General features: G+C 40.4%; 1 protein-coding gene across 1 annotated transcript in view; it reads left to right on the top strand.

The window, feature by feature from the left end:
• The window catches only part of LOC134541255 (extracellular serine/threonine protein CG31145), a 373,303-nt gene that overhangs the window by 288,670 nt on the left and 56,681 nt on the right, over window positions 1–27,952 (top strand). Inside the window, exon 5 of the mRNA XM_063384532.1 lies at window positions 12,600–12,904. Coding sequence (XP_063240602.1) covers window positions 12,600–12,904 — 305 coding nt within the window. The remainder of the gene's footprint in view (window positions 1–12,599; window positions 12,905–27,952) is intronic.

Here is a 27,952-nt window from a genome sequence, read left to right as displayed (position 1 = left end):
ACGAGACTGCGAGGCTACAGAGATACGAAGCTTCTAGAACATACGTTTACGAGACTGCGAGAATACAGGACTACAAGTGTACACGAGTACTTGACTACTTCTTAGCTTCATCAGCTCCAAATGGCTCCAACAGGTCCAACAGCCTCCAAATGGCTCCAACAGCTCCAACAGCCTCCAAATGCTTAACACAGCTCCAAATGGCTCCAAATGCTCCAAACGACCTCCAAATGCTTGACAGCTCCAAATGTCTCCAAATGCTTAACACAGCTCCAAATGGCTCCAAATGCTCCAAACGGCCTCCAAATGGCTCCAACAGCTCCAACAGCCTCCAAATGCTTAACACAGCTCCAAATGGCTCCAAATGCTCCAAACGGCCTCCAAATGCTTGACAGCTCCAACAGCCTCCAAATGCTTAACACAGCTCCAAATGGCTCCAAATGCTCCAAACGGCCTCCAAATGCTTGACAGCTCCAAAAGGCTCCAAATGCTTCAAAAGGCTCCAATTATCGCATCTGTCTTCGTCGGCATTTTCTCTTTTGCTCACACTGCTCCAACAGCATTATGTTATATGATTCCATGGATACTTTGTTACGTAGCTACAGGTCTACGAGGTTCCAATGCATCTTGTTTACGAAGCTTCCAGAACACAGGGTTACGAGACTGCGAGGCTACAGGACTACGAAGCTTCCAGGACACGAGGCTACATGGCTACGAGACTACATGACTCTAACTGATTACAATAGCACCACTCAGTGGTGAGAGTTAGGTTATCTAATGCAAAGCAAATTGATGCAAGTAGTTCTGGCTGTCATCAACAGATGTAGCCACGTGTTGCTTGCAGGTGAATATTAATTAGTTATTTTATGTGGGATGCGGGATGCTCACTAACGATCGCAAAAGAAGGAAGGCTTCGCTAGACACCAAGGAGAAGGAAGTTCGTCCATCCTGTTAGTGCTTCTTAGATTTCTCAGAGATTATTTGACTGAATAATGATATATTTTTTTTAAATTTCCACCTGATAAAAATTTACAAGTGCTGATTTATTGGCACAATTTCAATAATTAAATGCAACCTTGAATAAAAAATGACATGACTCATTAAGTAAAAAATTCTTCATGCAGAGATCAATTCCTCATCAGTAACCAGAAGCACTCGGAGAAAACCATCAGATGTCTAGTCAGGAATAATCAGGAGGACACGGAGAAAACCATCATAAAATTAGCAAGAATAATTAGCAGCACACGGAGAAAACCAACAAAATATTGACAATAATAATCAGGAGCACACGGAGAAAACCACCAAAATATTGACAAGAATAATCAGGAGCACACGGAGAAAACCACCAAATTATTGACAAGAATAATCAGGAGCACACGGAGAAAACCGCCGCAAGTTTTCTTTGATATCATAAAATTTCAGGAAAAAATAGTAATAAAAAATTTAAAAAAAATAAAATAAAAAAAATACATAAAATTCTGGCTTGTACTAGAACTCTATCTTTGTTCAACAATGAGAAGTTCACAAGCTAGCAGAATCTGTTTATGTATTTTTTTTTAATTTTTTATTACTATTTTTTTCCTGAAATTTTATGATATCAAAGAAAACTTGCGGCGGTTTTCTCCGTGTGCTCCTGATTATTCTTGTCAATATTTTGGTGGTTTTCTCCGTGTGCTCCTGATTATTCTTGTCAATATTTTGGTGGTTTTCTCCGTGTGCTCCTGATTATTCTTGTCAATATTTTGTTGGTTTTCTCCGTGTGCTGCTGATTATTCTTGCTAATTTTATGATGGTTTTCTCCGTGTCCTCCTGATTATTCCTGACTAGACATCTGATGGTTTTCTCCGAGTGCTTCTGGTTACTGATGAGGAATTGATCTCTGCATGAAGAATTTTTTACTTAATGAGTCATGTCATTTTTTATTCAAGGTTGCATTTAATTATTGAAATTGTGCCAATAAATCAGCACTTGTAAATTTTTATCAGGTGGAAATTTAAAAAAAATATATCATTATTCAGTCAAATAATCTCTGAGAAATCTAAGAAGCACTAACAGGATGGACGAACTTCCTTCTCCTTGGTGTCTAGCGAAGCCTTCCTTCTTTTGCGATCGTTAGTGAGCATCCCGCATCCCACATAAAATAACTAATTAATATTCACCTGCAAGCAACACGTGGCTACATCTGTTGATGACAGCCAGAACTACTTGCATCAATTTGCTTTGCATTAGATAACCTAACTCTCACCACTGAGTGGTGCTATTGTAATCAGTTAGAGTCATGTAGTCTCGTAGCCATGTAGCCTCGTGTCCTGGAAGCTTCGTAGTCCTGTAGCCTCGCAGTCTCGTAACCCTGTGTTCTGGAAGCTTCGTAAACATGATGCATTGGAACCTCGTAGACCTGTAGCTACGTAACAAAGTATCCATGGAATCATATAACATAATGCTGTTGGAGCAGTGTGAGCAAAAGAGAAAATGCCGACGAAGACAGATGCGATAATTGGAGCCTTTTGAAGCATTTGGAGCCTTTTGGAGCTGTCAAGCATTTGGAGGCCGTTTGGAGCATTTGGAGCCATTTGGAGCTGTGTTAAGCATTTGGAGGCTGTTGGAGCTGTCAAGCATTTGGAGGCCGTTTGGAGCATTTGGAGCCATTTGGAGCTGTGTTAAGCATTTGGAGGCTGTTGGAGATGTCAAGCATTTGGAGGCCGTTTGGAGCATTTGGAGCCATTTGGAGCTGTGTTAAGCATTTGGAGGCTGTTGGAGCTGTTGGAGCCATTTGGAGGCCGTTTGGAGCATTTGGAGCCATTTGGAGCTGTGTTAAGCATTTGGAGACATTTGGAGCTGTCAAGCATTTGGAGGTCGTTTGGAGCATTTGGAGCCATTTGGAGCTGTGTTAAGCATTTGGAGTCTGTTGGAGCTGTTGGAGCCATTTGGAGGCTGTTGGACCTGTTGGAGCCATTTGGAGCTGATGAAGCTAAGAAGTAGTCAAGTACTCGTGTACACTTGTAGTCCTGTATTCTCGCAGTCTCGTAAACGTATGTTCTATAAGCTTCGTATCTCTGTAGCCTCGCAGTCTCGTAAGCTTGAATACCCGTAGTCACGTAGTCTCGTTACCTCATGGCTCGTAGTCGCGTAGTCATGATGGCTTGGAGCCTCGTATACTTGTAGCTACGTAGCCAAGTAACCTCGTTGACTTGTAGCTATGTAAACAAGCAGTCATGTAATCTTATAACATAATGCTGCTGAAGTAGTTGGAGCTTTGTACACTTGAAGGTAGTTGGAGGAGTCTTGTACACTCGTAGAATTGTAGTCTCATAGTCTCTTAGAGTCGTAGCATTCTAACCAAATATCATTGGAGCTGATGAACCAAAAGGCCGTTGGAGCCAATGACTGTTGGAGGCAATGACTGTTGGAGCCAATGACTGTTGGAGCCAATGACTGTTGGAGTCGATGGCTAATGGAAATATAAACTGTTGGATTCATAGACTGTTGGAGAGATTATATCCTAACTTATCATTGACGATCGTATCCTACCAAGTTGAATGAACGAGAGAATGTGCCTCCTTTTCGTTAAATGAGCTTTCGTTTTATAGAATTTCCGTCCAAACGTGCTTCGTTTTCATTAAATGCTTGTCCTGCGCGAACGAAGCGTAGTCATTGTGTGTACATTGCATATATATTGTGTACATTGCGTACATTGCGTGTACTTTGCGTAAATTGCGTGTACGTTCCGTTTCCTGTGTGTACTGTGTGTACATTCCGTTTCCTGTGTGTACTGTGTGTACGTTCTGTTTCCTGTGTGTACTGTGTGTACGTTCAGTTTCCTGTGTGTGTACTGTGTGTACGTTTCCGTTTCCTGTGTGTGTGTACTGTGTGTACATTGCGTTTCCTGTGTGTACTGTGTAATCATTACATTTATTGCGTGTAAATTGTATGTATTGCGCGTACATTGCGTACATTATGTGTTGGAGCTGATGGAGCTGTTGGAGCACTTGCAGCTAATGGCCAATTGAAGCATAGGAGCAAAATGTAGATGGATCTGATGACGTGAATTGTAGCTCTTGGAGCCTGGCGTATATTTGAGAGATCGAATTTTTTTTTCGGTCAAATGATCCTCTTTTTTAATTTTGTAGATTTGACTCTAGTATTAATGTAAATGGTTCTTGATTTGACTAGCGTATTATTCCATACGGTGCATGTATATAAGCGAGTCCTAGACAGTAGATCGCTCAGTTTGTTACTGACGTCGGCGGTGTAAGGATCGTCTAGTTTGTTTCTTCTGGTGCATAAGTCGTGTCAATTATCTGTTCTTGAGACCTCGATGGCATCTTTACCGTCTTTAACGTCGAACTCGATGGAGGTTGTACCGTCGACTACGGGAACCTTGACGACAGCTACGACGGAGAAGGAGCAGATTCCGTTGACAACCACGGCGACAACACTGGAGGAGACTTCATCAGACGCGATACCACCAGCAGAAGAGACTTTAATGCCGGTAGTGCTGGCTGTGCAGGAAAACTCGACGAACTTCGTTTCGCCCTCGATGGAGGCTTCAATGGATGCCGAATCGACAACAACTAACGAACATCGGTGTTGTTACTGTGACAAGATTTTCTCAAACAGCAGCAATGCTCGACGACACGAGAGGAGCGAATGTGCCAAGAACCTATATCGTAAAATGTTTGTTTGTGAGAAATGTCATAAGCAGTTTGCCAGAAAAGATAATATGAAAACGCACATGAAGGCATGCGAAGGTCCTGCTGTGCGGCAGAAAGTAAAGGTTTCGTCGCAACAACGATTAATCGATGTGCATAAGAGAATGCCTGGAAATGGTACTACTGTTGCAACGTCTGTATCTGGATCGGGTCTGAAAGGATCGTCTTCATCACCACGGTATCCTTGCAGCTACTGTGATACGTCGTTCGCATTTTCCCATGATGCACGAAGACATGAGCGGAGCAAATGTATGAAGAATCCTTCTCGCATGAAGTTTCGATGTGATGAGTGCCTTAAATGGTTTACTCGAATTGACAGTTTGCGACATCATGCGAAAAAATGTAAAGGTGGAGTCTGTTGAACTACCTGCCGACATTTCGACTCCTCGCTTTAGATTGGAGACACGAAAGCGTACAACCAAAAGAACAGATGCCCAGCAACCGATTGTTATGACGTCTGAACATGGAACTAAACCTAAGACTGTGTTCGGAGCATTACAAGTGAACGATAATGGCTTCTACTTGGCGCAGTCTGCATTTCGTGGAACGTTGAAAGACTACTATTATCTAAATACGTTCGGTGAGTCGAAGGACATTTGTAATTTTCTTGACGATATCAGACAGAAGATAATCAATCAGCTTACTGATGATGTAGCAACAAACGGACCTTTGAAATATAACTTGTGGTTGGACTGTATATATGGAAAGCCATATCCGTTCGATGACAAAGTGAAGAAGTGTGCATTCAAGACATCGGCTGCAGTAATTTACAGTTCTAACGATGTGAAGCAAACTGTTAAAAACGGTATCCAGAAACTCTGTCAAGAAGAGGTGGACTATGTCTGTAAAGGTTCTGGCTGGACTCTGTCTAGTATAAACCGATTGGAGCTAAGAATTAGTCATTTCACACCGCTGCGGAACTAAATGATTGTAAATTTGCTGGCTTTCGTAAGTGATCCTGTAGTAGAATAGAAATTATGTAATAAATATTATGTTTGTGAAAGAACTTGTGGTGTTTAATTCCTCGAACCTGTTACTATTATGTTAAATTGATATTTTTTTCATCGTCCAGAATCGTACCAAGGACCTAAGTTGATCTAATTAATCAGTTTATTGATCGGAAATTTATTTAATGATTTCTGAACTTTTTCCCGAATCTCTAGCATTAAAATTACGAATTTCCAATATGGTGGTCTTGTTGTCTGATAGGATGGTGGTCGTAGAGGATTTAGAGTCTCTTTACGAATGTTGAACATGGTTTATTGAAATTATTATTTTTTACATAAAATTAAACATTATTGCATCGATCAAGTATCGAACCAAGGACAGGAGCGGATCGAATCAATAAGTTAATTAATGAGTGATTTATTTAACGAATTTAGAAATTTTTCCCGAATTTCTAGCTAAATAATTACGGATTTTCAATATGGCGTCCAAATTTCAAGATGGCGGGTGACACAGCAATAATAAATGATTACTGCACTCTAGCGGATAAGAATTAAACTAACATGGCGTCAGCGCACTCTCGCCGACGAAAACAAGATGGTGGTCTCAAGCAACGAAGACAAGATGGCGGACATGACGTCATACTAGGTGAGGATATATATATGCTATGAAAAAAAAGTGGTGGGAGTCAGTCTGCTAGCACCCACCTAGGGGGAAGGAGCCTGTCGCCATTTTTAATTTTTTTTTTGGCCTCACCGGGTTCGAACCGAGGACTCCGAACTCCGTGTCGTAAAAGTATATTTTTTAAATATTTTTTATTAAAATTTTATTAAATGGATATTTTAATAAATTTTAAAATTTTTTTCATTGAAATCGGATAATAAATAAAAAAGTTAAAGATGGCGGCCGTAACGAAAAATGCATCGGTGACGACATAATCCAAGATGGCGGTCATGGTATCCTTATTCCTAGAAATGGCTTATAAGCGGCTATCTCTTAGGAGTTTTAAGCCAGTTTTAGGAATTAGGGTTCTTTCTAGGGCAAAACGACTTTTGAGGATTTTCGAAATCCGAATTTTTGAATTGTGGAATTATTTGAGATTTTTTGGCGGAAATTTTTTTCAAAAAAATTGAAATTTGGACGATTTTTGAGGAATTTTGGGCAATTTTTGCCCAATTTTGGTCATTTTTGGCGATTTTTGAGGATCAAATTCCAGGTCAAACTTGTCCCGTTACGATGTGTCCCGTTACACTCCTCCAAGATGTCCGCCGTGACGTCACAATGTAAACAATCTTCAATCCTCAGCCAGAAGCCGTGCGCTCGGAGCCCCTATCCTATACTACTAACATGGTTTAAAATAAATTCAAACGAAATAAATGATAAGAATATTTGCATTTTTTTAAATATTTAAACCCATGTTTTTACGGTAGTAATTCGATTCATCAAAAACAATTTCAGCCAAAGTTTAAGATGAAGTTTAGTATTCATATAATAAATTATAACGGATATATGATAGTTTATCTATTTTAAAAAAGTAATTATTAGTTTTTACTTTCAAACCTTGTTATTTCAACCCCTTGCAGTAATGGTCGGATAAACAATTTTTTTTAAGAATGGTTTTAGTATTTAGTATTTAGAGAGTTTAACAAAATTAAGAATAGATTCGATAGTGACCAGGTAAGAAAATTTTAATTATTTTTTCATTCAAACCCTATGTTTTTTTAACCCCTTGCAATAATGGTTTGTATTATCAAAAGTTGTTTCAGACTAAAGTTTTAGATAAAAATTATAATATTAATACAAAATTTGCACGAATTCGATGTAGTTATGATTTTTTGCCCTCTAACCCTTATTTTTTCAACCCATTATAGGTATGGATGGTCGTATACAAAACATGTTCAGATAAAAGATTTTGTTATTACTCCTACGAGTTATAAAACATTCAAACGGATGTGATATTTTCCACATTATGGGAGTTACAGCGATTTTTCGTTTTTTTATAATAAACCTCCTCCCCTGCCCATTTCTACCCCTAGGTCAGATTTTGCCCATTAACGAAATCGACCGAGATTTTCTACTACTAGATTTTATGTATCAGTTTGGAATTGATTGTGAAAAATTGCGCCAGTTTTCGTGAGCTGCCGATGGTTTTGGGGTATATAGACCATGAAATGATAAACTATATAAAACTTTTCCGAAAGTCGCACCATGGTAACGGCTACAATATGTAGTATTTCTTTGAAATCTACCTAAAAACACCCTATTGTTTGGTTGGCCCCTTGAACATATACAAGCTGTATGACACTCCAGTTCACCGCGGTTGCCTGTACGCGCAGGCGCTCATTTGGCAACATTCCACAAGAGTTACACGCGCGGTCAGGCTTGAAAAATGTTGCCAGTCTCAGCAACGGGCACTGAAATAACAAATCTTAAAAAATCTTCACTTTAAACAACGATCTACACATCCACGTGTGAATGGCCTGTCACTGGTAAATAAATAATTCTGCCACGTGGCGAAATTTACAGTGTGGTATGCCATGCAAGTTAATTTTATTTTGTGTTGACAATTTGAAATTTAAAAACAAAATAATAAAGGGAACTAAAAAGAACTATTTTATGAAGTTTCGGTCTCTAAAATTAAAACCAAAGAAAATAGAATTAAAATCGCAACCAATCAGGCAAAAATGTCGCATCAGTACATTTTCATTCGAAAACGTGCAAGTCTGAGTATTATTCGAAATATTGCGGTTAAAGTCGTTCCTTAAAATTAATCCAACTGACACATTTTGTTCGTTGAACGTTTTACGTTTTCCCGGCATAATCAAAGCGACACGGAAAAAAGGATACTTTGAAACGCCCGCTACGGGACAAACTTGGAGCAAATGTGTAACAGACGGTACTGCCATATGTGACGCATGGCGCAAACCAAAGTTCACAAAGCCCAAAAATTAAACTTTTAAACAAGTTGGGCAGTATTTTAATAAAATTAACTGTCGAAAATTAAGTTCAGTATTTGTTTTTTTGTTTTTTTAAATCTTTTTTTTCTCTCTCTCTGCAAATCGAATGATTCGATGGTAAACGTAGCTTCTGCGGCAGCGAATTCTAGCGGACGGTGTGGAAACTACTTAATGATAAGTGACAAGAAAGGTGGTTGAAAAACAAAAGTTGCGTGTGTTTATCACACTCGGGCATCAATTCCAAAAAAATCCCAAGTTAAAATTTCGTGTTATAAGTGCATTTTTGCAACATGAGAACGCGTGAATTTTCTCGTTAACAAGGGTTAGATGTTACACATCTTCTGGTGAGTACTCAAAAAAACGAACTCTTTTTTTCTTCTTCTTTCAATTGTGAACCAGGCCTTAACACTAGCCTGTTGATCTCGCCACACCCCCCTCCCTCCCTTCACTCTGCTTCTGCGTCGTCAACAGCCGGCAACTGTTGGCTCCGCTGCTCGGAGAGCTGCCAACAGATGAGAAAGGAAAAAAAATATCCCTCCTCCTCCTCGGTATTTTTTTTTTTGCTCCCTAGCTCGCATCTGGTGTAGGGTAGCTACAACCCCTTTCTTTCAAGCTTATTCCGCTCGTGGCTTTCAGAGTTCGCGCGCGTCATTTAGGGGTAGGATCACGCCTCTCTGAAGCTTGCAATTTAAAGTACAGCACGTCCATAAAAGAATGTCAACAGCTACGAACTTCAATACTGATCAACTGTAAAGCTTTTCAGAGTTGTTGGTTCAAGGTCACAATCAAAGAGTGACTCAAAAATATTTTGGATAAGCGCATGCGAGAGTACTGCACGCACGAAAAAATGTCCAGTTACGCAAATTGTCCCGTTACGCCCATTGTACGCTTGCGCCGCATCTATCTCTCTTCCACTCGATTTGAAAAACCATCGATTTGACTTTTTCGAGACACATTAAACTTGAAACACTCCCATTCGTTTCCTACTTTTCCTATCATCGTCCTATCCTTAACAGAATAACACAGATTGGAAGAAGTTAAATAGCAAACATGTATAAACGTTATAGTTATAATAATCTGTTCGTTAAAGTAATAAACATATTTGAATTAATGAGTGCAAATAAAAGTAAATGTATCAACTAAATTGTAGATTTCATTTCACTCCTTCTTTGTATCCATACAAAATAGTGATAATTCAATAAAAATGATTCAATTTTATTCATAAAGTATGGAATCATTTCATCAATGTTTTGTTATGACGTTGTCACGTTGAACTATCGTCCGTAAACCGACTTTACAGACAGCCAATTTTTTTTTAATTTTTTTTTATTTCATTTGCGAGTCTCTACATCTAGGATGGCGTACGAGAAGACACTGCAGAAGCTCTACGCGCACAAAGTCTGGTCCATAGAACACTCTTGACTCGGAGGTCGTGTCTTTAAGGGCGAACGTCAGACACACGCGCGTTTGTAGTCGTTCTAAGGGAAAATATCGCCCAAAAGCAACGTTCGAACTCACTTCCCAACCCCCACCCCCCAATCCCTCTCCTTTCCAACAAATCCCCTTCCAGAAAAATCACTTCACCGCCCGACAACGGTCCTTGAAACATCTGTAAGCAACGTGGCTGGCTCCTACCGCCGACAGCTCAGCGGATGGGAGGGAGAAAACTGGACGTTTCGATCAGAATTGGCCCCGGGAGGAGGAAAAAGGGGCAGAAGTGACTTGGGGGGGGGGGGGGGGTTTCGCGTTTGTGAAAAAAAAGAAATCTCAAAAATGTCAATCGCAGTTGCGAAAGGGATGTAAGATATTTGTTTGGTTGAACATGTGAATGGAGCTTCTAGTCGACACAAGAGTTAACTCCGTCGTCAACAGAATTCTTAACATATCTTTATATGCACATTTGTAAATTTTACTTAAAAATCGCACGGAGGTAAAAAAAATAAAGAGCAGGTGTATACAATCTTTTCTATGTACATAATTGAAGATTTTTGAAGTGAAACTTCTAAAGCGACTTCCAACAAGGTTGCGTTAAACGTTTAACGCTACCATGGAGGGGGAATAGAAAGAGAGAGAGCGAGAGTGAATGCGTGGCACTCGAACGCATGCGCGTGGTATACCTGTTACAGGCCAGCGCGAGCGTTAGCAACGAGTAGCGTCTAATATTCCATGCACATGCGCGTGGTATTCTTGCTATGCAGCGAAGTAAACAGTGAAGTTTCACTTCTTCCGCGCGGAGGGACTCCACGCAATATTTTTTTTAATCATCTGGATAGCAGCACTTTTTTTTTGAGTCATGAGGAATTTTAACGCTACTTTCTTGCTGAAGTGTAGAAGGAATCTTTAAAATCTGATCGTAAGCTTTCGTGATCAGATTCACTTACCACTTGTTTGCTGGGGTTTCATAGAAAGTGGTGTACAGCCCGTCGGCTATGTCTTGGCCCGGACGGTTCTGAGGTTACACGAACATAGCGTACAGTCCATCGGCTTTGTCGTGGTCCAAAGGGGTTATGGGGTTACCCGAATTTAGCGTACGACCCGTCGACTATAACTTGGCCCGTATGTAGCGCACCACCCGTCGGCCACGCTGTGGTCCCCAGGCTGCTGGGGTTACCGTAAATGTTGTGTACAGCCCGTCGGCTACGTCGTGGTCCGCATGCTGCTGAGGTTACCGCGAATGTTGCGTACAACCGGTTGACACTGTCTTGGCCCGCAGGCTGCTGGGGTTGCCTCTAATGTTGCGTACAACCCGTCGACACTGTCTTGGCCCGCCGGCTGCTGGGGTTGCCGCGAATGTTGCGTACAGCCCGTCGACACTGTCTTGGCCCGCAGGCTGCTGGAGTTACCGCGAATGTTGTGTACAGCCCGTCGGCTACGTCGTGGTCCGCATTTTGCTGAGGTTACCGCGAATGTTGCGCACAACCCGTCGGCTACTTCCTGTTCCCCAGGCTGCTGGGGTTATCGTAAATGTTGTGTATAGCCCGTCGGCTACGTTGTGGTCCGCATTTTGCTGAGGTTACAGCGAATGTTGCATACAACCCGTCGACACTGTCTTGGCCCGCACGCTGCTGGGGTTACAGCGAATGTTGCGTACAGCCCGTCGACACTGTCTTGGCCCGCAGGCTGCTGGGGTTTCCGCGAATGTTGCGTACAGCCCGTCGACACTGTCATGGCCCGCAGGCTGCTGGGGTTACCGTAAATGTTATGTACAGCCCGTCGGCTACGTCGTGGTCTGCATGCTGCTGAGGTTACCGCGAATGTTGCGTACAGCCCGTCGACACTGTCTTGGCCCGCAGGCTGCTGGGTTTACCGTAAATGTTATGTAGAACCCGTCGACACTGTCTTGGCCCGCAGGCTGCTGGGGTTACCGTAAATGTTATGTAGAACCCGTCGACACTGTCTTGGCCCGCAGGCTGCTGGGTTTACCGTAAATGTTATGTAGAACCCGTCGACACTGTCTTGGCCCGCAGGCTGCTGGGGTTACCGTAAATGTTGTGTACAGTCTGTTGGCTACGTCGTGGTCCGCAGGCTGCTGGGGTTACAGCGAATTATGCGTACAGCCCGTCGGCTACGTCGTGGTCCGCATTTTGCTGAGGTTACCGCAAATGTTGCGTACAGCCCGTCGACACTGTCTTGGCCCGCATGCTGCTGAGTTACCGCGAATGTTGCGTACAATCCGTCGACACTGTCTTGTCCCGCAGGCTGCTGGGGTTACCGTGAATGTTGCGTACAATCCGTCGACACTGTCTTGGCCCGCAGGCTGCTGGGGTTACCGTAAATGTTATGTACAGCCCGTCGGCTACGTCGTGGTCTGCATGCTGCTGAGGTTACCGTAAATGTTGCGTACAGCCCGTCGACACTGTCTTGGCCCGCAGGCTGCTGGGTTTACCGTAAATGTTATGTAAAACCCGTCGACACTGTCTTGGCCCGCATGCTGCTGAGGTTACAGCGAATATTGCGTACAACCCGTCGACACTGTCTTGGCCCGCAGGCTGCTGGGGTTCCGGCGGGCCATGCCGGTGACGGGCCGCATCCTCAACATGACCACCGAGCTGTACGCTCTAGCCGAGGGCGACCTGCTCAAGACGTTCTTCGTGTCGCCGTCCAACAACCTGTGCTTCCACGGCAAGTGCTCGTACTACTGCGACACGGCGCACGCCATCTGCGGCAACCCGGACACCCTGGAGGGCTCGTTCGCCGCCTTCCTGCCCGACAAGGAGATGGCGCCGCGCAAGGTGTGGCGGCACCCCTGGCGCCGCTCCTACCACAAGCGCCGCAAGGCGCAGTGGGAACAAGGTGAGTACCTTCCTAGGTTCGCTGTGTGTGTCCCGTGGTGTACCACCACCCACCCTAGGATAGCTTTATGTGTCCCGTGGTGTACCATCCTAGGCTCACTTGGTGTGACCCATGGTGTACCTCCACACACCCTAGTCTAGCTTTGTGTCCCGTGGTGTACCATCCTAGGCTCACTTTGTATGTCCCGTGGTGTACCATCCTAGGTTCACTTGGTGTGACCCATGGCGTACCTTCACCCACCCTAGAATAGCTACGTGTTTCCCTTGGTGTACCACGCTAGTCTCATTTTGTGTGTCCCGTGGTGTACCACTCTAGTCTAGCTTTGTGTGTCCCGTGCTGTACCATCCTAGGCTCAATTTGTGTGACCCATGGTATACCATCACCCAACCTAGTCTAGTTTTGTGTGCCCCTTGGTGTACCACCCTAGGATAACTTTGTGTGTCCCGTGGTGTACCACCCTAGTCTAACTTTGTGTGTCCCATGGTGTACCATCCTAGGATAGCTTTGTGTGTTCCGTGGTGTACGACCCTAGGCTAGCTTTGGGTGTCCCATGGTGTACCATCCTAGGATAGCTTTGTGTGTTCCGTGGTGTACCACCCTAGTCTAGCTTTGTGTGTCCCGTAGTGTACCATCCTAGGCTCACATTGTGTGTCCCGTAGTGTACCATACTAGGCTCACTTTGTGTGTCCCGTGGTGTACCATCCTAGTCTCACTTTGTGTGTCCTTTGGTGTACCATCACCCACTATAGTCTAGCTTTGTGTGTCCCGTGGTGTACCATCCTAGGCTCAATTTGTGTGACCCATGGTGTACCATCACCCAACCTAGTATAGCTACGTGTTTCCCTTGGTGTACCACCCTAGTCTCATTTTGTGTGTCCCGTGGTGTACCACTCTAGTCTATTTTTGTGTTTCCCGTGCTGTACTATCCTAATCTAGCTTTGTGTGTCCCGTGGTGTACCACCCCTGTCTAGCTTTGTGCGTCCCGTGTTGTACCGCCCTAATCTAGCTTTGTGTTGTACTATCATAGTCTTACATGTTATCACTTGTGATATATTTATTTTTATTGAATGGATCTTGCAATGGGGAAATTTGTTTTAAGATTTTTTTTTTGGATATTCGCCTTTGCTGGTTACGCTGTAAGCGATTAGAAACATAAATAATGGACAAAAAGCAAATATATAAAAGCCAAATTCAGCCGATTTTAAAAAGTTAAAACATTGACAGCAAAAAAAATATTTGTGAAAGGAATTATTCAGAAAATATTACAGCGCACACGTGCATAGCGGGCTAACAAGAACAATTTTTGATTATACGAAACATTGCTACAAGGGTTTGAAAAAAATATGTGGTTAGAATTAAAAAAAATCCTATAACTCACTTTGTAGGTACACTATCAAATTTAATTGTTAGTAAATATTATAATTTTTATCGAAACCTATTTTCTGAAACAATTTTTGATAATACAACCATTAGTGCAAGGGTTTGAAGAAAACTGGACTTAAAATAAGAAAATAAATGTAACTTTCCTACCATGTACTCTATGGAACAAAGTTAATTTTTGTTTAACCTTTTAAATATAGTTTAAATCTTTCATCTTAATAAAATCTTTTGTAACAAATCATTCCTGCAAGGGGTGGAAATAACAAGGGTATAGAGACAAAAAAGTGATTTTTTAATAGATATGTAATCAGATCCACTATAAATGATTGCAAAACTCCTAAACTTTATGTAAATCTTGTGGCTCAAAAGTTTGGATTAATCGAGCTATTATCGTAAAAACATGGGTTGAAATTAAAAAAAAACTTTTTTAGTATAACTTTATTAATAACCATCTTAATATTATCTTAAACCTTTGTCAAAAACTATTATTATACGACCATGTATTAGTGCAAGGAATAAAAAAATAGTTTTTGGATGACAAAAAAAAATGCATAACTGCCTTAGGTAGGCATAACATGAAATTCGTCAAGACATTCTGTGCTGGATAAATTACGTTAAATATATTCATGGATAATGAGAAAATGTTAAATCGAACTTTTTTTTTAATTTTCGCGAGAATACAGGTTGTTAATGTACGTTAAGTTCTTTAAAATGTTCCAGGAGTTCATGGAAGTTTCCAAAAAAAAAAAATCCGGAAGAAAGATAGGTACTGTACTTCTAAATCTACCTACTCCTGTGGGCTGTGCCGAAATAGGGATTCCCCCCCCCCCGGCCCCTTCCTCCTCCCCCCCCCCCCCATGAAACACCAGTTGTCGCGTCTGCATGCATTTCTTTTCGGTGTCGGGTCGACGGGAAAAAAAAAAAATAGTTTGCGGGCGTTCTCTCGCCACCGAAGCGATGCGCCTCGCTGTCGGGAAAGCACTTTCACGCGGTCGAAGGTGTTGAAAGAGTCAAATGGGGCTAATCGGGGCTCTGAAGAGCGACGGCGGGTGGGGTAGGTATGTCTGGACGGCTGCGGTGACAGCTCTCCCTGGTTTGGGTGAGGGTTTTTTAGGGAAGAGGGGGGGTGGGGGGGGGGGGAAATGGTTCCGCGGCGAGGTGAAATCCGCTCGAAAAGTGCCCGCTTCTGAAATATGCACGGCGCCTGCCCCATTTGACGCTCTCTCTCTCTATCTCTCGCCACCGGCTCTCCGCCATCGTGTCGGCGCGAGGCGCATTTGACGATGATTTCAACTGCCGTACGCCCGGTACCGAAATGGAGCCGCGGTCCAACAAACTTGCGGACGCCTGAAATAACACCTTAGCCGCCTCTCTACGTCACTCCCTTTCCCCATCTCCATGCAGTTATTGACCCTTATTTTCCACTCTTGTCATGCAAATTTCTCACTGCCGCGTTGTGCAGCCTGGGTCCCGCTCCGACGCGCCGTAAACCGCTATTAATTAATTAGTCTTATTTTTTGACGTGACAACGTCTAATAAATCGATAAACGCCGGCTGCACGCACGAAAAAAGTGTCCCGTTTCGCAGATTGTCCTTTTCGCTGTGTCCCGTTACGCTCATTGTACGCTTGCGTCGCATCTATCTCTCTTCCACTCGATTGGAACAACCATCGATTTGACTTTTTCGAGGCACATTAAACTTGAAACACTCCAATTCGTTTCCTACTTTTCCGATTATCGTCCTATACTTAACAGAATAACACAGATTGGAAGAAGTAAAATAGCAAACATGTATAAAAGTATAGTTTAAATAATCTCTTCGTTAAATTAATAAACATATTTGAATTAATGTGTGCAAATAAAAGTGAATTTATCAATTAGATAGTAGATTTTATTTCATTCCTTCTTTGTATCCATACAAAATAGTGATAATTCAATAAAAATTATTCAATTTTATTCATAAAAGTATGCAATCATTTCATCAATGTTTTGTTATGACGTTGTCACGTTAAACTATCGTCCGTAAACCGACTTTACAGACAACCAATTTTAATTTAAAAATTTCAGGATGAAAGATTGTTACGGCGTAAAAAAAACTGTTTAAACCCACAATAGCGTATATCGGTTCCTGTCTCTCCTTAAGGGGCCCGAATCATCAGGGGTGTATCTGTGTTAGTGAGGCGGGATGACAAGAGCGACGCTCGCTGGTGCTTCTAGCGCGGTGTCTCCTCTGGACTGGCGCGCAGTCTTCTCGTCGTGCGTATGAGCGGTGACCGTAACATTATACGGCGGAGAAATGAAGATAAACGTATATTGCAAGTCCCTTAAGTGTTTTCAAGAATCTGTACTGTTTTTTACGCCTAAAAATTACTCTGAAAACATGCCTTTTTAGCCATTTTAAATCTTCTAAAAAATACCGTTTAAAAACTTCATCCTAAACCAAAAGTACTTTTTGGTCCTCAGTGAACTCTTAAAATTGCTTTTCGTAAGCAGACCCCCATTCGGATATGTTTGAGTAGTTTTGAAATCGCGTTGTATTTTTCCTGAAGCTCTGCGCACCGTGTGTGTGTGTGCCCGGGTAGACAGGGGCCTTAATACGCGCGGGAGTCGTCGAAAAGCTGCCATTCGTTCTCTCTCGTTCTTTTGGTGCAGTGAGTGGCCTACTGTTTTGGAGGGGGGTAGGGGTGGGGAGATCCATTGCACCTGAACGACCAGTATACTTCTTCCGTCGCCGAAGGCCGCGCTACGTCAGCTGCTACACTCACCGTCCGAGCGAATCCCCCTCCACTCCACCCCCTTTTCCGAAGGGTAATCATTCTTTTCTCCTGACCCCAGCGCTATCGCGAAAGGGTAGTTCCCTCTTTACGACCGTGCGTTTCCCTCATTCCTTCCCTTGCCATTCCTGCTTTACGGTCCTTTCCTCCCCTCCCTTCTCCCCCCGTGGTCGCTTCTGCCACAGCAGTTGCACCCTGAAGTGGCAGCCCCGGTAAGTATCACGTGCACTGGCGCGAGTTCACCTTCGGAAAGCACCTGGTATGTTCGGAGCGCGCCCGGCCCATTCGGAAGGCACCCTGGTTCATTTGGAACGCACCAGGACAATTCGGAACGCGACCAGTTAATTCTGAGTGCACCTGAACAATTCGGAACGCAACCTGTTCATTTGTAATGCGCCTGAACCATTCGGAAGGCACCCTGTTCATTTTGATTGCGCCTGAACAATTCGGAACGCAACCTGTTCATTTGGAATGCGCCTGAACAATTCGGAACGCAACCTGTTCATTTGGAATGCGCGTGAACCATTCGGAAGGCACCCTGTTCATTTTGATCGCTCTTGGCTCAAATGGAAAGCACCCTGTTTTTTTTTTTAACGCAGTAGGCCAATGCTTTGGGCATCGCGTTCATTTGGAACGCACCAGAATAATTCGGAACGCAAACCGTTCATTTCGAATGCCCCCGAATCGTTCGGAAGGCACCCTGTTCATTTTGATCGCGCTTGGCTCAAATGGAAGGCACCCTGTTTTTATTTAACGCGGTTGGCCAATGCTGTGGACAAAGTGTTCATTTGGAACGCACCAGTACTATTAGGAACGTAACCTGTTCATTTGGGATGCGCCTGAACAATTAGGAACGCAACCCGTTCAATTGGAATGCACCTGAACCACTCGGAAGGCACCCTGTTCATTTTGATCGCGCTTGGCTCAAATGGAAGGCAGGCACCCTATTCACGTAGAACGCGCCAGGACCATTCGGAATGCTACCTGTTCGTTTGGAATGATTCTGGACCATTCGAAAAAAAAAAAACCCTGTTCGCTTGAAACACGCCTGGATCATTTCAAAAGGCACTTTGTTCATTTGGAAAGCGCTTGGCCTATTCGGAAGACACCCTGTTAATTTGGAAAGCTCCCTGCCACATTTGGCGGCCACCCTGTTCATTTGGAACGCGCCTAGATCAGAAGATATCTCGCTAATTAGGAAGGCACCTTGTTCATTTGGAATGTTCCTATTCCATTCGGAATACACGCTCCCGGCCTATGATTGATTTCTCAGCACTGATGATGTTTCTTGAAATGCTGAGCGAAACGTCGGTACTATCTACTAATTTTACGTAAAACAACTTCAAAAGCAATAATACTTTTGCTTGCGCCCAAATAAATTCCAGATTTTTTTTTTTAGATCCCACTAAACTAAAAAGTAAATATTTTCTCGTAACTTTTTTATTTATTTCTAATTATATTCATCCTAAATTGGTAATGATTTATATTATACTTAAACACAATAAAGATTCCTTTTTTTTCTTTTCAGGGAGTATTAATGAACTCTTCTAGGTAATTTTAACAGGGGCAAGTAATTATCTTTGAAAGATTTGTGCAATGGGAGTGCATGACTTGATGTAAGTTTTTGGACATACGCCATTGCTAAGTTTAAGTGCTAAGTTTAAGTGCTTAGCAATGGCGTATGTCCAAAAACTTACATCAAGTTAGGGGCAAGTAAATTTGACTCATTCATTTACTGAATTTTCGACAGCCTGTCAACGTCCACCGGAAAATCCCTGGCACTCAGCGATATTACATACGGAAAGACGTACGTGTCGCCAATACTGAAATATTGGTAGACTTTTTTTTTCTCTCCCTCCTTAGGAGTGGCTATCTGTAAGATGAAAAGAAAGTAAAGTATCGGGGACGCGAATCAGGAGTTAAGTTGCCGTTTGGGAATAAGAACTTTTCGTGTTTCTCACTCAAGAGTATTCCTTGTTCTTTCAGATGATAGCAGGAAAGCAAAAAAAAAAAAAAAAAAAGACTAGTAGCTTGCGAGGATAAGGGAAAAGGAGAAGGGGGGAAGGGGAGGGGGGAGAGATGAAAAGATCGCAGCTTCCTTTCCTTTTGTTTCGTAGCAATCACTGCCTCCTAAACTTTTCTATTTCCTCCCTTTTCCGTCCCGACTCCCTCAAAACCTTTTTTTTTTTTTTTTCCCCCGTCTGCTAAAGGGACGGCTTTAGAAGAAGAGGTGGAAGTTTGAAGACTCTTCTTTCTGGCATGGTTCGTAGAATCGTCTTCTCTCATGAAGCTACCTCCCTGCCCGAGAATCAAGTGTATTAGGCCATCAGTACCTTATCGTGGTACGGAACATTCATAATAACGATAGGCTAACTCAACAGAATGGTTCACACAGCACAGAACAATGGTAAACTATCACAACTTTATGGTACACCAACACAAAGCTATGAGACACCAGCGCAAAGTTTATGATACATCTTAAACAAATTATGGTACGCTAAGCACAGCGTTATGACACCGGCGCAAAACCTATGGTATGCAAACACAAAGTTAAGACACATTATCGCAAAAATTACGGTACATCAGCGCAAAGTTATGACACACAGCAGAAATTGTGGTATGTTTCTGATAAAGCTTCATGGGCTTTTTTAATGTAGATTTGATTTAAATGATCGTCAAAATTTTACATTACTGGTATCAGATACAAATAACATGTGAAAATAAAAGTGAATTATCTGAAGCACATAAACTGTAACACTGTGGCACATATTTAACCGTTTTAACATTTTAATTTTCTCTCTCAAAGTAGTGTTCACACATGTTCCAAACCCGGTCCATCTCTTGGGAAGGAAAGTATTGTGACGACCAATGGCCTTCCGTGGTCTTGATGACTTAAAAGCATGTGCGCGTGCCAAAGAAACAAATAATTTTCACTGACCCCGAATATGACGTCCAAATAACCCTCTTCGTGCATATTAGAATTTGTTTTTTTTCTACTGTTGTAATAAATAAAACTACCTAAAATGTTGTCTTGTGTCGTAAGCCTGTATCACACGATGAAAGATTCCAGCAAAACTGCTAAACATGCCTCCATATCAGCAGGTATAATTTATGATAGTGAAACTGCCCTGGAATATATTTGGCAAACAAAAGTAGTCATAGTAAAGAGTAGTTTCAAGTTAAAGAAAACTATGGATACTGGAATTACGACAATTTTAATACAGTACTCATTTCAATCTTCTGTCATGCTTCGTATCACAGTTATTATATTACACGGTTAATAAGCTAAAGGTACGTTGTTCAAAATTCGTCAGTGGAAATTTTTTGAATTTTTAGAATTTTTTTTGAGATTATAGATTACTGGATTATACTAATTTTGCTTTAAGTAAATATGTATATGAATGCATTTTGTTTATCGTATTTCTATAATTATATGAAATAATTAAAGCTCGGTCCATTGAATTGATTATTTTACTTAAAGTAATGTTAAATTAATTACTTTTGTTAGGAAATTAATTTCCATGAATTCGTGTAGGTAATAAAATAAAAATTTATAATAGTATACAACTATACTTGAATAATTAATCATTTATAGTCATTAGACGTGTGCGGAAACTACTCGTATATGACATTAACTTTATAATGAAGTTTAACAAGTTGGGCAGATTTTAATTTAAAAAAGGGTCCAAGCCAATTTCGGAGAAATTTCATTATATAGTTTAACGTTCCGCTTTGGAAATCGTATGATTCGATAGTCGACGTAGCTGCTCTGGCAGCGAATTCTAGCGGCGGACGCGGAAACTACGTGTGATTCGCGTCCAGAAATTTAGAGATTGATATTGAATATTGTTTATATTATTTAAAAACATTTCTTTATTACAAATATTAGTGATATCAATTTTTTCTATAAACGTTTTTTACTGTATTTTCAAGTTTATTTTGTAAGTGAGGTTATTTTCCCGTATGTATAATTTATATGCACTATAAATTATATATGTTTACATTTTTATAAATAATTAAAATAATAAATTATAATAATCATTGCACATTATTATTGTCATTATTAATTAAAATTTACCTCGATTATTTTACCAAATTTAAATAATTAACCTTATACAAGTGTTTATATTATTATATTGACTACAGAGTAGTTTATTTAATTAATTTTTGTTACAGTAAATTGCAAATTAGTTTCCCTTTGGCTTTGTGAACTTTGGTTCGTGCATGACAGCACCGTAGTTAACACATTTCCGCTCCATACGACTTTCGTTCCATGTTACTTCCGTTCCATTCACGAAATTACGCCTTCCAAATGCCGTACACCGAGAGCTAAGACATAAAAAAAAGTTGGTTGTATGTAAAGTCGGTTTACGGACGATGTTTAACGTGACAACGTCAAAACAAAACATTGATGAAATGATTGCATACTTTTATGAATAAAATTGAATCATTTTTATTGAATTATCACTATTTTGTATGGATACAAAGAAGGAGTGAAATGAAATCTACAATTTAATTGATAAATTAACTTTTATTTGCACTCATTAATTCAAATATGTTTATTACTTTAACGAAAAGATTATTTTAACTATAACTTTTATACATATTTGCTATTTAACTTCTTCCAATCTGTGTTATTCTGTTAAGGATAGGACGATGATAGGAAAAGTAGGAAACAAATGGGAGTGTTTCAAGTTTAATGTGCCTTGAAAAAGTCAAATCGATGGTTGTTCCAACCGAGTGGAAAGATAAATGCGGCGCAAGCGTACAAGGAGCGTAACGGGACACAGCGTAACGGACAATGTGCGTAACGGGACAATGAGTCATCCTTTTTCATGCGTGCAGCCGGCGTTCATCGATTTATTAGACGTTGCCACGTCAAAACAACATAATAACTTACAGCTTTTTAAATGTTAACAATTTGGATTGTCACAATCTGGCATCAGTAGTTGCCACTGACTTTGCCCTGCAATCAAAGAGCGAGACAAACTCCAAGATCTGGCAACCTCTCAAAGCTCGTTCTCACACTCACCTTGTTGATGTGTGTGTTTTTTTTGTTTTCATTTAATAAGCATTGCCATTATTATTTGGGAGCTCTCTTTGATGTTCTGAAAACGAAATCATCTCTGGCATTTTGCAGTCCTGTCGCCTATCGTTTCAACAGACATGCCTGAAGTGTAGATGTAATTCACGTCACTGGTAGTTATTACGGTGACATTTGCGCTACTTTTTACCACCCATTACTCGTGAAAAAAAAAAAAAAAAACCTGTTGGAAATATTGGCGAGAAAACAACAAACGCAATGGAGGTATCTAACACGTCGGAATTTATAAAGAGCCCTTAAAAAAAAATATATCATCAGTCATGGGGACTGTCGACAAAAATGAAAACTTAAAAATTGGTTTTAAATGTGTAATATGAAATCATTTCTACGTAAAATGCACGCAAGAAAATGATTTTAGTATTATATCACTAGCATGTCGGTGACGCGAACCCATATAATTTTGCCCCTACCAATAATAACTTTAAAACTAGAAGAAATGAAGTTTTTTCATTGAAATAATAAAAATAAATATTAACTTAAATCTACAAATAATCAGCATTATCTCTATTAAATCAATAACCTGACATTTGAAGAAATTCAAATCGTAAATAAATAAACAAAAGAAAAAAAACATAACCTCAACTTAACTACATACCTACTAAAAATATCCAATACTCGCATTATGTACCACACAATAACGTTACAATTTCCTAGGAAAATAACGATAAAAATTTAAAATTTGTATCTTTAAAAATAGAATAATTTAAGTTTCATCCTTGAAATATAAAAAAATTAACACGTCACGTTACCATGTCGATGACGACTTACATGAATTTACTCCCTATACAAACCTTCCTATGGAAGTTTTCACTTTTTATTTTTTAATTTTTTTTAGGATGAGTCGATTGGGGAAAATGTTTGAAATTCGATGGTCCGTATTCGGATGTGTTCGAGGAACGAACCGGGGGTGTGTGAATCTCGAGTTTTCCGTGCGTGCCCTTCTTGTTAAAGGCGGAGGGTTATTGGGGGGGGGGGGGGGGGGGGGGGTTGCAATCGTGAAACATTCAGCCTGATTCCGGGGAAAAAACTCCGACCTTTTCGTGGTCGGCGCTGCATGATTCAAGTCCGTTCTCGGGGTTTTCCGGCCCGAGAAGACATGACGCTAGACGTTAGACGTTAGACGTTTAGAACTCTGCCAGCGAGCGAGTGGCTGACGTTGAACAGCTGTCTTCTCGGCGAGTGTGCGTGCTCGCCTCGTGTCCAGTGTTGAAGCCAACAAAGGAAGAGACGACGCCCCCAAGGAAGTTTCCTGGTGGGCAGGTTTTTGACGTGAATACGTCTTTAAAATTGGTTCCATATTAAAAAAAAAAAACTAATGTTAACAAAATCGGGGGATAGGTACCTACATTTTTGGTGTCACAGATACATATCTATCATCTCCATCCGAAATTAAATCACACCACTGGATAGCTAAAGGATCAAAGAATTCGTCACGCTAAAGTGAGGACTGTGACGCATCGCGCGCGGTGGAGGGGGGATGCGCCGCCATTTTGAGGTCATTTTTGCTGTGTTTCGAGATATCCCATTTAGCATAACTTTTGACTCGGAGAAGCTACGATGTTCGTTTGATTTTCAATCGTCAGTTCTCGTCAAAATCTATCGATTGCGTGTACAAAACATTAGTGTAAAATAGATACAATGAATATACATTGTCTTAAAATATATATATATAATCAAATATATAATGTTGGCCTACACGCAACTTCTTAGTGTTCATAGATGATTATAACATTACGTTACGTACACGTATTCTCGAAAAACACATGGCCGTGTCCATGACAAAGCCACACCCCATTTTTTTTTTTGATACGTGAGTTTTCCCTGTTCGAGGGACACAGAAAATTACAAAGTTTATTGCCAATAGAATTTTTCATTTGGGAAACTCACAAGTTATGATATATTCGCGCAGGTATTTCTTGTTTACGGTCATGGCCACGGTAAAGTTCGCAGTCTTTGGATTTCTGAAGTGAAACTTCTTTACGAATATTTTCGAGCGTTACGAAAATTCCGACCGCACGAGGGGAATAGTCAGGTGCGTGGTGGGGGAACCGGTAGAGGAGGAGAGTGCGTCAGCGGCGATGCCACTCCAACGCATGCGCTAGCGGTCGAATGGGAAGACGGTCAAATGGGGAAGGGGGATAGGTACGTAGCGGATCATGCTGTATGCTAGTTGTAGAGAGGTAGAAATGACGCAGCAGTGATGCTACGGAATTCTCGTAACGCTGCTTATGTTTGTCCACTTCTCAAGTTTTCGTAACGGCTTATCGATTGACGCAAGCATATTTTTGACGTGACAACGTCTAATAAATCGATGAACGCTGGCTGCACGCACGAAAAATTGTCCCACCACGGATGTCCCACTATGGATGTGTCCTGTTTACGCATGCGTGGCATCTGTCTGGTATGTTGCGGACGGTACAGAGAACTCGGCCGGCACGTGGTGGCGTACTGCTCAGGTTTCATCTCGCCATGCTGCAGGGATAGGCGGGTCGCGCCGGTTGGATCACGCCTGCGTAAACATACCGGGGTTCGAGGTTATTGTTGTGCACCGCGCCACGTGAGTATATTCGCAAGAAAATGGCGTTCTTACTAGTACGTATTATTTTAATTACTAGTGTAAATCAGTATATTTCAACAGTGTTGTATGAGTATTTTTTTTAGCTGTGTAGCTAAATATTTATTGCTGGTATGATACTTTTCACGCTTAAGTTTGACATTGGTAATTATTTGTCATGAGTTATTATTTGATCAACTAAATCACACACCGTTTTATAGTTATGAGCCTACGAGCGTGTAAATATTTCGAGTCCAACAGAGAATATGCTAGTTAAAATAAATTCAAACAAATATCGTGCGTTGAATATTATTAATGTATAACATGTGAAACAATTGTTTCCAATATGGCCTCGTGGCTGTGCGGTTAGCAACGCTGACTACCAATCGATAGGTTGTCGGATCAAATTCCGGCGGCTGAAATTTTTTTTTGTACTTGTAAAAATAAATACGGCGCGCACGACACTTCAAAAGTAATAAATATATTTGAATTAATGAATGCAAAGTAAAGTAAATTTATTTATTAAATTGTACATTTCATTTCACTCCTTCTTTGTATCCATACAAAATAGTGCTAATTCAATAAAAATAATTCAATTTTATTCATAAAAGTATGCAGAGGTAGATTTTATCATACAAAAGATAGAAAATGTTTTTAAAAAAATTCTTCCTCAAAGAATATAATATTTATAATGCCTAAATGGTTTGGTTGCAAAAACCTATTACGACTCAGTCTCAGGCCGAATATGATATTTAATTTTCTTCTGGATCAATCATTTCATCAATGTTTTGTTATGACGTTGTCACGTTAAACTATCGTCCGTAAACCGACTTAACAGAAAACAATTTTTTTTTATTAATTTTTATTTAAAGCATCTACAATTTATTCATTCGTGTGGGAAAGAGTTATAGATTTGTGCAATTAACTTATTACATATTATTATTATTATTAACTATTATTCCACAACTTCAAGGTCGGGTGCAACAGCTGATGCAATATTTTCTAGGAATTTAAAAAAATTAAATTCCAAAACGTTTGTTTCGAATTTTAGCTACCATAAGCCAATTGTCACTATGATAAGACACTGATAATACTGCGGTAAATATTCGCAAAAATGAGAAAACTAATTACCGTGAATTATTCATGATTTGTATAATTAAAGAACGAATCCCTTGTAAAATATAGCTGAAAACATTAACTTTGAATTAGTTTTATTTTTGACGTGACAACGTCTAATAAATAGATGAACGCCGGCTACACGCACGAAAAAATGTCCCGTAACGCACATTGTCCCGTTACGCACATTGTCACGTTACGCTCATTGTACGCTTGCACCACATCTATCTCTCTTCCACTCGATTGGAACAACCATCGATTTGACTTTTTCGAGGCACATTAAACTTGAAACACTCTCTTTCGTTTCCTTCTTTTCCTGTTATCGTCCTTTCTTTAACGGAATAACACAGATTGGAAGAAGTTAAATAGCAAAATGTATAAAAGTTATAGTTAAAAGAATATTATCATTAAAGTAATAAACATATTTGAATTAATGAGTGCAAATAAAAGTAAATTAATCAATTAAATAATAGATTTCATTTCATTCCTTTGTATCCATACAAAATAGTGATAATTCAATATAAATGATTAAATTTTTTTCAAAAAAGTATGCAATCATTTCATCAATGTTTTGTTATGACGTCACGTTAAACTATCGTCCGTAAACCGACTTTACAGAGAACCATTTTTTTTTCTAAATATTGTATGCAATTTTGTCTCGGACAAAAGTTTTAGATAACATTTATCAGGTTTACAAACAATGTGAACGAATTCAATTGTGTGCATACTAAGGGAGAGATTTTTTTTATTTAGTCTTTCAACCCCCGTTATTTTTAACACCTGGCAGAAATGGTTGGTCATATAAAAACAATTTTTCGGACAAAGTTGTAAATAATAATTTTAGGTTTTGAACTGAAATTAAATTGATTCAGTTTGTTTACAAAGTGGAGATTTTATGAATTTGTTGTTATTTTTAACCCCTTATTTTTTTGAAACCCCTTGCAGCAATGGTTCGTCTCATCAAAAATTGTTTCAAACAAATTTTTAGATAAAAATTATCAGATTTACAAACAGTTCGAAAGCATTCAATGGTGAGGCTACGAACAGAGTAATGATTTTTGTCCAACTTGTGGTAACTACCCTCTGCACCCAGTAGGTAACACAAACTCAACACCAGACTGGTTTTATTGAAAGAGAATTTAAAACAAACTTCAACCTGATACCGAAAATACGCGCATGAACCCAGCCCGAATGTCAAGAGAAATAATGTAATAAAACACATCCTTAAAAAGCAGAGCAAATACGTTACGGTGTCGAAGTGAGTATTTTATAGAAACAAAAACAATTTTATTAATCAAAATAGCTCTGTTTTATTTGACGCAATATTTTACGTAAAGGCTTGGTTTTCATACAAACACGAATTGAAACACAAGAGTCCAAAATATTTCGCTGTAATCCCCAATAATTGGTTACTAGAATAAGCGCAAAAAAGAAACATAAAATATTAGAAAAGAGTGTTTATATAAAAATTAGATTTTTATCACAAATATTAAATTACGTAACAATATTATAAATTGATTACTTATAACTGCCCGCAGTTACTGAAAATTTATGTTCGAAGATATAATTAACAAAAATTACTATAAAAATACACCAATTTAAAATTACTAAAAAAATAATTAATCTACCAAAGTCCTAGACAAAGCGCTGGGGGAGTGCGTGAATATCTCATGTTTGAGTAACTAGTTTACTTCTTGACATATAAACTTGAAATAGCAAGTTTGTGTTCGCCCACTGAGGTACACGCAAAACTGTCAGGGAGATTCTGGCCCACCGCAATGTCATAGTAAAAAATACTTGTTTATCCAAACCAACACCATCTACAATTCGATCAGCTGTAGGTACTCACAATTTCTCTCGTCGCTGCAGCAGAAACACTCGTGGCTAATCTCAAAACAAAGGCATTTATAATTTCTTCGTGCCTTTAAATACTAATGCCCTGGCCTGTCCCCGGAAAGCCGAACAAACGTGCTCGAGGCTCAACGTGTCTAATTCGAAGTCCCGTGAAAAGTTCCGCACCGCGCCCGGACAAGGCCTGTACACTCCAACAGTCGCGGGCCCATTTGACTCCCCGCGCGCGCGAACCGCTGCAACAATGCACCTCCTCGGCTAGCAGCGGAC

Source organism: Bacillus rossius, chromosome 18 (genome assembly GCF_032445375.1).
Source record: "Bacillus rossius redtenbacheri isolate Brsri chromosome 18, Brsri_v3, whole genome shotgun sequence".
Taxonomy (NCBI): Eukaryota; Metazoa; Arthropoda; class Insecta; order Phasmatodea; family Bacillidae; genus Bacillus; species Bacillus rossius.
The sequence above is the reverse complement of the archived record's forward strand: the minus strand, read 5'-3'. Positions and strand labels throughout refer to the sequence as shown.